Source organism: Gadus morhua, chromosome 22 (genome assembly GCF_902167405.1).
Source record: "Gadus morhua chromosome 22, gadMor3.0, whole genome shotgun sequence".
Classification (NCBI taxonomy): domain Eukaryota; kingdom Metazoa; phylum Chordata; class Actinopteri; order Gadiformes; family Gadidae; genus Gadus; species Gadus morhua.
The window spans coordinates 4,421,143-4,433,927 of NC_044069.1; the positions used below are offsets into that span (position 1 = coordinate 4,421,143).

At 49.2% G+C, this 12,785-nt stretch overlaps 1 protein-coding gene across 1 annotated transcript in view; it reads left to right on the top strand.

Annotated features, from left to right (window-relative positions):
- Positions 1-12,391, top strand: part of sdc2 (syndecan 2) — a 39,426-nt gene extending 27,035 nt beyond the window's left edge. The window contains exons 2-5 of the mRNA XM_030347429.1: positions 2,715-2,823; positions 4,366-4,571; positions 6,802-6,931; positions 9,535-12,391. Of these exons, the coding sequence (XP_030203289.1) occupies positions 2,715-2,823; positions 4,366-4,571; positions 6,802-6,931; positions 9,535-9,698 (609 nt within the window). The 3' untranslated portion in view covers positions 9,699-12,391. The remainder of the gene's footprint in view (positions 1-2,714; positions 2,824-4,365; positions 4,572-6,801; positions 6,932-9,534) is intronic.
- The last annotated feature ends 394 nt before the right edge of the window (positions 12,392-12,785 follow it).

Sequence of the window (12,785 nt, forward strand, 5' to 3'; positions counted from 1 at the left end):
ATTCATCGTGCCGACGGCGGTCAGCGCTGCCTCAAGGTTTTTTAATTAGTCTGCCTTTTCAACAAAGTCATCAGCTAAACTTCCACGCGCTGTTTACCGCAGAGTGGCCAACAGTCCTCTCTGCCGACAGATGGGAGGGCTTTTGAGTCAACAGCATATACTTTAGTGAGTGGTTTCATTTTCTTTTCTGATCATTACCACCTGACAACTGTGTGTGTGTGTGTGTGTGTGTGTGTGTGTGTGTGTGTGTGTGTGTGTGTGTGTGTGTGTGTGTGTGTGTGTGTGTGTGTGTGTGTGTGTGTGTGTGTGTGTGTGTGTTTCCACAGGGTTTGTTGTCATCTTGGTACTCGTGAACTTGCGTGTTTCGTTGTGTGTTTGGTTATGAGTTGTGTGTGTGTAAGTGCAAGTATATTTGCCTTCTTTGTAATCGTGTGTGTGTGTGCGCGGGAGCAACACAAAGCTTTGATTGGTAGTGCGTGTGTGTTGTGTGGGCATGCTCTACGTGGCCAGTGTGTTGTCTCCGTCTCTGTGTGTGTATGCATGTGTGCTTCTCTAAAGAGGGTCCATGCCGAACGTGTCCACAGTATGATCTGGCCCAAACCCCCCCCCCCCCCCCCTCAACGCAGGTGTGACCATGCCCCCCCATGCATGCTCTGTAGCGGCGGCCATTGATGGATGTTTGATTTGATTACGATCCGGTGCGGTTGCTCGGGGGGTCTATTGTGGGAGGCGTGTTGTTGAAGCGGGGAAAGCAGTTCTCCAGACGACCGTTGGTGGGTGGCGGTGAGGAGAGGGGGGGTGACGGGTGGGGATGGGTGTTTTTAAGGGTTGTGATAAACTTTGAAGCTTTGAACAAATTTTTCCCTTTGATCAGCCAACGACACGGGGAAAGACTGCTGTTCCAGGCGAGAGCGCCAGCCCAGAGAGGGAGACAAAGACAGATGGAGGGGAGGGAGAGAGGGAGGGGGAGAGAGGAGGAGAGAGGGGGAGGGAATGAAGGGAGGGTTGAAGAGAAGAGAGCTGAAGAGAAGGTGTTTAGCTTTTAGACTATTTATTCATTTATATTTTACGTCTTTATATTTTCCTGGCCAACTCCTGCTCTCTTTGAAATGGAGCGTGCACACGCACGCTTTCTCATGCGTGCACACGTGCGGACACACACACACACTCACACACACACACACACACACACACACACACGCGCGCGCACACGCACACACACAGTACTGAATGAGCAGCGAGGTCTTCTTGGCTCTTAACCGCTGGATTAAAATAGACCCAGATGCCACGGACAAAATTATGAGGCTGTCCGTCAACCCCGTGTGTGCGTGTCACTTCCTGTCGTTTTAGCTCCACTTCCTGTAATCCCACAGCATTAACTTCCTGGTTTGTCAGCACTACTTCTTCCAATTGAACGCACACACACACACACACACACACACACACACACACACACACACACACACACACACACACACACACACACACACACACACACACAAACACCCCGTCCTCTGTGGAGTCCATTCAGCTTAGTTTGTAGAACACTGTTGTAAATGAGTTTAAACATCAAATGTTTTTAAAATGTTAAATTCAATCATCTTATTTGAATTCCAAATCTCTGGGTCTGGTTTAGTTTAAGTACGGCCAGTCGTCACCTTTCACACATTGTTTCGGTGCAGACCTCGTTCTTCACCGTCAATCGGAAACACAAATTCACACAACTGTGGCCCTGTTGTCAGGGCGACAAGAGAGGGGAGGGGGCGGGACCTGCTCTGTGATTGGCCGGTATGGTCTCCTCTGTGTTATATTTTTGTGAATGGTGAGGTTTGCTCGAGGTAAACAAAGTTGTTTACAAGAGGCTGGTCCCAAGTTGGATCCAGTGAGTTACTTTTCAGACTAGTTCCTCTGTGGTCAAGCGTCCACATGGCTTCCATTCCCTCCGTGCAGCCACCGGGGTAACGACGAACATATGGTCACGACGTTATCTCAAATTGGGATCGACCCAGTCAAATAAACTGTTTAGTCTCACAGTGAAATGCCTTTCTGAGGAAAAGTATTGCTTTCGGAGTGCATCTGTAGAAGAAGAAAAACAGATGAGACCGGAATGTGTTTGACGAAGATTCAGAGAGGCAGACGCTAATTGTGCAGCTAATGAGGCTGTTATTGTTTTTGTTGTGGGCGGGGACGGCGGCACTAAATGTTGTGTTTGTCTCGCTGTAGAGGACACGGCAATGGTTTGTTGTTGTTTGTGGAAGAGGGAGGCGGCGATGCTAAATGTGCTGCTGATGTTGTTGTTTGTGGAGGACAGAGGCAGCGGCGCTAATGTTTGGTTGTTGTTGTTGTTGTTTAGAGGGCTGAGGCGGCGATGTTAATGTTTGTTTGTTGTTGTTTTGAGGACGGAGGCAGCGATGCGAATGTTTGTTAGTTGTTGTTGTTGTAGCGGACGGAGGCAGCGATGCTAATGTTTGTTTATTTATTTGTTTGTTGTTGTTGTTGTTGTAGAGGACGGAGGCAGCGACGCTAATGTTTGTTTATTTATTTGTTTGTTGTTGTTGTTGTAGAGGACGGAGGCAGCGACGCTAATGTTTGTTTATTTATTTGTTTGTTGTTGTTGAAGAGGACGGAGGCAGCGATGCTAATGTTTGTTAGTTGTTGTTGTAGCGGACGGAGGCAGCGATGCTAATGTTTGTTTCTTTGTTGTTGTTGTTTAGAGGACGGAGGCAGCGCGGGCCTCGTCTGACGACCTGTACCTTGACGACGGCGGGTCGGGGGGGTACTACCCCGAGGACGACGACGACTTCAACTCAGGCTCCGGCTCAGGTACTCACTCACTCACTCACTCACTCACTCACTCACTCACTCACTCACTCACTCACTCACTCACTCACTCACTCACTCACCCACTCACTCACTCACTCACTCACTCACTCACTCATTCAATCGCCCACTCACTCACTCACTCACTCACTCACTCACTCACTCACTCACTCACTCACTCATTCACCTGCCAAGTAATTCGCTCGCTCGCTCACTCTCTCACCTACTTACCCACTCATGCAAGCACACACACACACACACACACACACACACACACACACACACACACACACACACACACACACACACACACACACACACACACACAAATTTATTTTGCTCCCCCTTTCTTCTTATCCTCAGTAAATCTCTCTCTCTCTCTCTCTCTCTCTCTCTCTCTCTCTCTCTCTCTCTCTCTCTCTCTCTCTCTCTCTCTCTCCCTCTCTCTCTCCAACCCTCCCTCTCTCTCCCTCTCTGTGTATCTTGCCCTGTGTGTGTGTGTATGTTACTTCAGCCTCCGTCGTGGTATTCAGCTTGAGGCCTGTGTACAGATCTTTAAAACATATTTTTATTACTTCCTTTAATCAAATCGCTCTAAGCTACTCCGGAAATAAGAGAAGATACAACCAGGCATCTCTGGCTGCTGGTGAATCTGCGTTGAGGTTGTGTGGGGTGACCGGAAATTGTAGAAAGTCTATTTTATAGATTTCATCTGTCATCTGTGGACCATAACTGTATATGCATTCCATATTTTTATATCCTCTCTTAAATCTCGAGCACATTAAAGTAAGACGCAGCAAGTAAAACTGATACGACTAATCATATGGCTGATGTAATTTTATCTGCAGCAAAGCTTCTCGCTAGAAGCAGTTTACCAGTACGTTGTTTGGCTTTGATTGCAATGTGCGATTTTATAAAGTAAAGTCGTCCTTCTCATCAGCCTCGGTTTGAGTGTTTAATGTGTTTTTGTTCTTTTTAATTAAATTAGATTAGGGACAGGATGAATAGTTCATAAATCAAGTCTTTTAAAACCTTTTTGGTTTGTTTTGTGGTTTAGCTCTACTAGTTGACTCTAAGAGAGACTCTAAAAGTGTCGGGAATTACAGCTAGGAATTAGCTTAACGTCACTTGCTTGGCTAAGCAGTGCAAGTTTAATATTAGATCAAGGCTGCTTGTTTGATGAAATAATATTTTTTAAATCCCAGACAGCATATTCAGGTGGATTTTCATAATGCTCACTTTATTTGAATTAAAGGGTGATGAAATGACATCAGTCAACTGATGCTAGCTTGACATAAGCTAAATTATGCTAACTTTATTTGAACTAATGGGTGCTGACATATCAGCCAGCTGGTGCCAGCTTTACATTAGCTCAAAGATGCTAACTTTATTTGAACTAAAGGGTGCTGACATAACATCAGCCAATTGATGCTAGCTTGACATTAGCTAAATGGCGCTAACAGGACATTGGCTAAACGCGGCTAACTCTGTGTCCGCTTAATGTCGCTATCTTGACGAGCGTTTGCGTGTGTTCCCTGGCTTCAGGCGGCGGCGACGAGGAGGAGGAGGTGGTGGTGGCGGTGGAGGCGGTGACCCAGGGCACGGTCTACATCCAGCCCAAAGACACCGCGCCCACCAAGGACGCCACCAAGGCCTTCACCCCCAAGGTGGCGGCGGCCACGACTAGCGACGGGCCTAGCGACGCGGACCTCCTGAGGGAGATCATGCCCAGGAACCCGGTCAGAACAGAGGTATGTGGCGGTGGTGGATTCGGGAGCTTCTTGAATGCCCCGCTGTTCCAGGTGCTATCGTGGCAGATGGGAGGGACGTTGTTCAATGCTTACGTAAGGTTAGCATTGAACAGGGGGATTCAATGCTAACTATGCTAGCTATTGATAAGCACGTCTTGTTTCTGCTTTTTACTGTAAAGTACGACTTTAAACAGTGGTACGGTGTATTAGTACATTCCAATAGGATACGTCCCAAATCTAAAGTTTAAATTTAAAAGCTTCCTTATCGAACAGTGTTACTAAACCCGAATTGTGTCTGCGAAAAAGCATTGACGCACAGAGTTTCTCTGCGGCCTGTTCCGTAGATTAAAGTCAACGAGGTAAAGATGTTACACAACACGGAGATTACCCACAATCCCCCTGGGGATGGCGGCTGTGAGCTGAGCAAGCACTTTAATAAACCCCAGCTCGTCCGTTGTAGCGGTCTGCGGCGGGCCGGACGGACGGACGGACAGTGCCGCTACGTTGCAGTTAGTTAGCGGGCCGCTCCCAACCCTCAGGGGTTTACAAGAAGTGCATTCGACCACGACGACGCCACCACAGAAACGGTCCAGAATCATGCGAGTGCAGGACGCTAATCAGTGAGCATTAAGAAAATGCTTCCAGTGCTGACTCAGAGACACTGCTGCCTTTCTCCATGGGCCACGATGCAGATCTGAAGGGACGACATCCCTCTGTGCATACGTTCCAGGAGGTAGACCGGGTCGGCTGGTAACTGGAAGGGTTGCTAGTTCGATCCCCGGCTCCTCCTAGCTGAGTTTCGAGGTGTCCCTGAGCAAGACACCTCCGGATGAGCGGACAGAGGGTCTCCGGCCTCTATTTTCTCCCTTTCCCCCCTCGTCTCCCCCCCCTCGTCTCCCCCATGGACTCTTCCAGTATCCGCTCTGGCAGGCTTTCATTTTGAAGGCGTCCACGTTCGCAACCTGAGCTTTAGTTTGGTCCCGGTCTCTACTGGTCCCTCCAGGGTCTCCTGGTCTCCTGACTGACTCAACCAGGGGCTTCGGCTCTGTTCCAATTCTCCCTTCACCCCTCTCGCTGGAAGCATTTAGTGTGATCTGGAACGCCTCCAGCCAGCTCTCCCTCAATGCTTTCACCTCCTGCAGCCACACACACACATACACATAAATACACATGCACACACCTGCACACATACATACACGCACACACACGCACACAGACACGCACACGCACACACACACACACACACACACACACACACACACACACACACACACACACACACACACACACACACACATTCACATACATGCACCCATACATATACACAGTTCCTTCTAAATATTTACAGTCTAGACTACCCCCCCCACCACTACATCCTGCTTCAAGCACACATATCTCTCAGACTAAACGTCATGACAACCGTGGTATACACAGCCGCCGGTTGATGGATGACAGATAGTGGTTTGGTGTATAGCTTGAGCAGGTCACATGTTTCTCTTACCTCTTCTCCTCTCTGAACCCCCCCCCCCAGACAAAACGGTCTGTTCCTCTTCGGTCCAAATCACCTCCAAATATTCAGACTCCCCCCCCCCCCCCCCCCCCCCCATCCTCTCTCCTTCTCTCTCTCTTCATCAAAGTTGTGAAAGTTGTGAATCAATTCACGATCATCGATCATCCATTCTATCTTTTGGCTTCCCTGACCCATAATAGTACTGTATTCACCTGAACCTGAAACCTGACCTGGCACAGACCTTGACCCTGATCAGAACCCTGACCTCTGACCCGAACCCTAACCCTGACCCTGACTTAACCTTGATCCTGACCCTCACCCTGACCCCTGACCTCTGACCCTGACCCTAACCCTGACCCCTGACCCTGACCCTAACCCATACCTCTAACCTTGACCCTAACCCCTGACCCTGACCCTAACCCATACCTCTAACCCAGACCCTAACCCTGACCCCTGGCCCTGACCTTAACCCTAACCCCTGACCTCTCACCCTGACCCTGACCCATACCTCTAACCCTGACCCTAACCCTAACCCTGACCCTAACCCTAACCCCTGACCTCTCACCCTGACCCTGACCCTAACCCTGACCCCTGACCTCTCACCCTGACCCTGACCCTAACCCTAACCCCTGACCTCTCTCCCTGACCCTGACCCTGACCCTAACCCTAACCCTGACCCCTGACCCTGACATGCGTTCTAAAGCCCCCCTCTCCCCCCAGATGCCCCCGGCGGTCTCCACGGAGGTGCGGCGCGGCGACGCGGCGACCAGCAGCCCGGCTGGGGGGTCCGTCCTGGAGCCCATCGAGGTCCGCTCAGAGAACCTGTTCCAGAGGACTGAGGTCCTGGCAGGTACGCACCAGACCACACACACTCGCACGCACACACACACACGCGCGTACACATACACCCACACCACAAATATGCACACAAAAAATAAGCAAACATTCACACACACATACAAACACAAATGCACACAAAAATACACGCACAAATGTGTGTTTGTCTCTCTTTAAGTATGTGTGCATGTGTGTCACTATTTCTTAGCTTGTGTGTCCGTCTCTCTTTAAGTGTGTCTGTCTTTAAGTGTGTCTGTGTGTATGTCTCTTGAAGTGTGTGTGTTTGTGTCACTATTTATTAGTTTCTGTGTGCGTGTCTCTCTTTAAGTGTGTCTGTGTATGTTTCTCTTTAAGTGTGTGAGTGTTTCACTATTTCTTAGTGTGTGTGTCTGTCTCTTTTTAAGTGTGTCTGTCTGTGTGTCTCTCTTTAAGTGTGTGTGCCACTATTTCTTAGTGTGCGTTTCTGTGTCTGTGTCTCTCTTTAAGTGTGTCTGTGTCTCATTAAGTGTGTGTGTTACTATTTCTTAGTGTGTGTGCGTGCGTGTATGTCCCTCTAAGTGTGTATGTTTGTCTCTCGTTAAGTGTGTCCGTGCGTGTGCGTGTGGAGTCAGCCTTTAAGGAAACGTTTCAGATTCCCCTCCAGCAGAGAGGACGGGGGTTGTAAACCAAGCCAACCCCATCGCCCCGGATCAGTTTCTGTTCCCCCTAGCTCTGGCGGTGTTGGGCTTGGCGCTGATTATTTTCCTGCGAGCGTGGAGTGAGACTTATCTGAGGTGAAGCATGCAGGGGCGAGATATGGACCTGAACGTCTGGCTGTGTTATGCTGGCCTGACTTGAGGTGCAGAATTGATTCGACCTCCGCCGTCGCTGAACCTGCGGTCTGTTTTGGCCTGTATCTCTTTCTCTACTCACTCTCTCACTCGCTCTATCGCTCTCATTCTCTTACTCTCTGGCTCTCCCTCCCTCTGTCTCTTCCTCTCTCTTTAAACCGCTCTCTCGATCACTCTTTCCTTATTTCCTTCCTTTTGTGTTCTGCTCTCTTCCTTCCCTCACCCCTCACTCTCACTCTCCCTCTGTCTATCTCTCGCTCTCCCTCCTGCTCTCTCTCTCTCTCTCTCTCTCTCTCTCCCTCTCCCTCTCTCTCTCCCTCTCCCTCTCCCTCTCCCTCTCTCTCTCTCTCTCTCTCTCTCTCTCTCTCCTCTCTCTCTCTCTCTCTCTCTCTCTCTCTCTCTCTCTCTCTCTCTCTCTCTCTCTCTCTCTCTCTCTCTCTCTCTCTCTCTTTCTCTCTCTCTCTCTCTCTTTCTCTCTATCTCTCTCTCTCTCTCTCTCTCTCTCTCTCCCTCCCTCCCTCCCTCCCTCCCTCCCTCTCTCCCTCTCTCTCTCTCTCCCTCCATCTCTACCCTCATCTTCCTCCCTCCTCTCTCATTCGCTGCTCTCAGCCTGGCCTTTCTGGTTCCCCGCCCCAGTCCACTTCATGCTACGCAGCTACGCTAAGACATGCTATGCTAATGCACCAGGGCCTGCGTTAGCATACCACAGCCCACAGAGGAACCTAGCGGCTTAGCGCTCCGCTATCGGACACCTCCGACAGACTAGCTAGCTGAAGGAGCCTCGCGAGGGCCCCCCACCCCAAGGTTACATGGAGACGGGCCGTGTGCGGGGGGCCCCGGTGTGTGAGCTGCCTAGCCTAGCGTCACGTCGACCAAAATGTTGGAACCGACCGGTGAGCGGGAGGAATCTAAAAATAAGAGCCTGAATGGACGACATTTACACAGCGCTTTTCTAACCAGTGGCCACTCAAAAGCGCTTTGCATTTTTTACATTCACCCATTGATGCACACATTCACACACCGACGGCGGTGTCAGCCACGCAGGGCGACAGCCAGCTCGTCAGGAGAGCAGTTAGGGTGAGGCGTCTCGCTCAGGGACGCCTCGCCACTCTGCTAGGAGGAGCCGGGGATCGAACCAGGGGACCTTCTGGTTACCAGCCGACCCGCTCTGCCTCCCGAGCCGCGGGCCTCCTGAGTCGGTGTGTGTTTCACTAGGAGTGGAGCTCTGTGTTTCTGTGCCGCCTTCAGTTTACATGAACTCTGCCCCAGTTGGAAAAACAAGGGAAGCGTCTGTTTTACTGAAACGTGCTCCTTCTCCTCCGGCGTTACTGTCCTGGTGTACGGTTTACAGTTTACAGAGCCTTTAGCCGATGGGGCAGTTAGTGGAATTTCACAGTAAGAGTTGGTGTTTGTTTTCCTTGAGGTGGCTCGTGGTACACGACCCTTTACCGACCGGGGAATTCTGGGAATTTCAGAATAAGAGTTTGAGCGTTATGTTTTGGGTTCCCCCTTTTGCTATACTTTCCGAGAGTAGTTTACACGACCCTTGACCTTACGGAGAAACGAGAGAATCTACAGTGAAAGGAGTTTCACAATAGGAGCTTGTGTGTGCGTGTGTTTGTGTGTGTTTGTGTGTGTTTGTTTAACCAGAGTATAGACCTCTGCTTTTCTTCACTACCTAGCAGTCGTACAGTCCACATGCACTTCTGACCTTGACCCCTCTCTCTCTCTCTCTCTCTCTCTCTCTCTCTCTCTCTCTCTCTCTCTCTCTCGCTCTTCCTTGCAGCCGTCATCGCCGGCGGGGTGATCGGCTTCCTGTTTGCCATCTTCCTCATCCTCCTGCTGGTCTACCGCATGAGGAAGAAGGACGAGGGCAGCTACGACCTCGGCGAAAGGAAGCCGTCCGGAGCGGCCTATCAGAAGGCTCCCACCAAGGAGTTTTACGCATAAGCCCCGCCCCCCCCCACCCCTCCCTTTTCCCCACTCCCTCATTTTATTCTGTCCCAGCCACAACCCTGATTGACAAATCACACAGCGACTGTTGCCGAGGGCAGTCCGCGGTACGATAAGATTACAACCGGTGGCCATGGCAACGACGACAACAACAACGACAACAACAGCGATGGAAAGCGAAATGCTCGACAGTCGATTGAAGAAATAGCTGCCAAAGGCTTTTGCATCTAGAGTATTGTAATTAAGACCTTTTTTCAATTTTTTTCTCATTTTTAATGAAAGCCAAGCATTGCTTATTTTACGGCAAATCTCAGTGTATTTAAACATTCATGTAATATTTAAAAAATGGCTGAAAAAAAGAAAGAACAAAAAAAAAATCGGTAACGGTAGCGGGACAAACAGGAAAAAGGCGTTTTACGTTTTGTTTTTTCAAGTAGCCGCCTACGCTAACCGTAGCAGTATGTTATTTGTAAAGAAACATTTAAAAAGTGGACATAATTGAATATAATTATTCTTTATCACTCCTACTTTCCTTTCTTTTTCTATCATGTTGTCTTAGCATGTTGTCTCATGTCGATCCCCTGACCGTGGATCTCATTAATTTATCTTTTCTTCTCTGATGTTTAAACGAAAAACAAAAAGCCTTTGTAGATTGGATGAATCTCTTTTTATTTCATTTTAACGCTGATAACTGTCAATGTAAATGCCCTCCTCTCAGCTTCCAATGTTTATTTTAAAATGTTTGTTCAAGCTCTCTGTTGTATCTTCCTTCCCTCCTTTCATTACAGTTCGGAGCCACGGTTTGTAGAAACAAACTTATGCTTTCAGTTTTCCACTTCTCCCTGGTTTGGCTCAAGTTTGGTAGGAATGGGGTCAGCGGTCAGGAGGTGTGTCAGGGGTCAGCGGTCAGGAGATGTGTCAGGGGTCAGGGGTCAAGAGATGTGTCAGGGGTCAGGGGTCAAGAGATGTGTCTGGGGTCAGGGGTCAAGAGCAGAGACGGGTCAGGGGTCAGAAGGGGTCAGAGTATGTCGGGACACACACACACACACACACACACACACACACACACACACACACACACACACACACACACCTAGACACACACCTAGACACAAACACACACACCTAGACACAAACGCACACACCTAGACACATGCAACTGGACACCTAGGCATACTCACGCATACACATACACACACTGTTCCCCGTGCGGTTTGATAACGCTGGCCCGGGCAACGGGGTCTGTCCTGAGGGCCCGCCGAAAGGATCCACCCCCCTCCCACGCCTTTCAGAACGTGAATGTGTGTGTTCACTTATGTTTGTGTGTGTGTGTGTGTTTGTGCACGTACGTGTGTGTGTGTGTGTGTGTGTGTGTGTGTGTGTGTGTGTGTGTGTGTGTGTGTGTGTGTGTGTGTGAGAGATGGTTTAAAAAAAATGTCACTTGTGGGGACCTGGCCCGACGCTCCTCACAGAGGAGGTGAACGTTATTATTTTTTAGCCCAGGGGATAGCGACGGCGCTTCCACCTGTTGTTCGTGCGCTCCCGGTCGTGGTACGCCCGGGTTGTTGTTTGACTGAGTGTGTTGAGGACGTCACTTTTGTGCGTTTTGTTATTCTACACACGGCACAGCGGGCATGGTTTGAAACAGAAGCACAGCGTCCAGCATGTCACAAAGTGGTCCGATAAAAAGGGACGTTGAATGAGACGTGGAGCGAGACACTAAGCGGTACGATCGCCTCCCTGTCGTGTTTAACCTCCTCCTGATTTTAATGTCGCTCCGCGCCAAATGAACCCGCCACTGAAACACACATGACGAGTCTGCAACGTTGCCCTGTTGGCGTGTACAGTAATGTGTTCATCTGTACAGTAATGTGTTCATTTGTATGGTAATGTGAAGTAGATTCATGCTGTCACCGTCTACACTCTGAACACAATGCATCCTGAGGCCTCCTCCTCCTCGCTCCATCTCTCCCCTCTCTCTCTCTTCCCCTCTCTCTCCCCTCCTCCCCTCTCTCTCCCCTCCTTCTCTCTCTCTCCCCTCCTTCTCTCTCTCTCTCTCTCTCTCTCTCTCTCTCTCTCTCTCTCCCCCTCTCCACTCTCTCTCTCTCTCCTATTAAACTAGGGTACTGCTCTTTGTAGTGCAGTAGAATCCCAGAGAACTCTCACCATCTCACTACTAGGCCCGGTGGCAGCAGTGTTGCCACAACGTCATGCCGGCATCCCCCTTCCTCAGCTCTGAACCTCTTTCCTCAAAGAGACCCCCCCCCCGCCCACTGAATCCACCCCCCCCCCCTCTCCCTTCACATTGCTTATCGGCGTACGAAAAGATATATTATAAATATATAAATATATATAAATGTATATTCACAAATGTTTTAAACCTTCGAAGTGCCTACCATTTAGAAATGTACTTAATTGCTCAATGGGAACACACACACACACACACACACACACACACACACACACACACACACACACACACACACACACACACACACACACACACACACACACACACACACACAACCACACACATACAATGGAAGGATGGAATCGACTTGAGTGGTATTCTGTGAAAACAGATGACTGTAATGGTATTTTTTTTTTGTTTTTTGTCTTACAAAAGCTGACAGTATTGTACCTATACGTTGGAACAACACTACTGAATAAACATTGTGGCCTAATACCCACCCCCTTGTCTTGTCTTCTTCTGAAAGCTTATACCTTTTCCTGTTGATGCCTGCCTGGGTGTTTACCAATATGAAAACAGCCTGGTAAACCGCCTTGCAGTTTACCAAAAAAACGATATAAAGGTCTGCAACATGTATATATTTTAAAAGGTGTAAAGGTAAGGAATCAGCCATTAAAAAAAAAAGTTGTCAATCTAGAATTAGGAGCACCGTCCAAAGAGACAGTGGAGAAAACAGTGGAGAACCCAAGGAGAACTCATGGAGAACTCATGGAGAACACAGAGAAGAACTCACTGGAGAACTCAGTGACTCAGAGGAGAACGCACTGGACTTCATCGGTTTCCCTCCCTGATCTTTTCCCTGCCGCTGTGCGGCATTGACTCTCAGCGTTAAT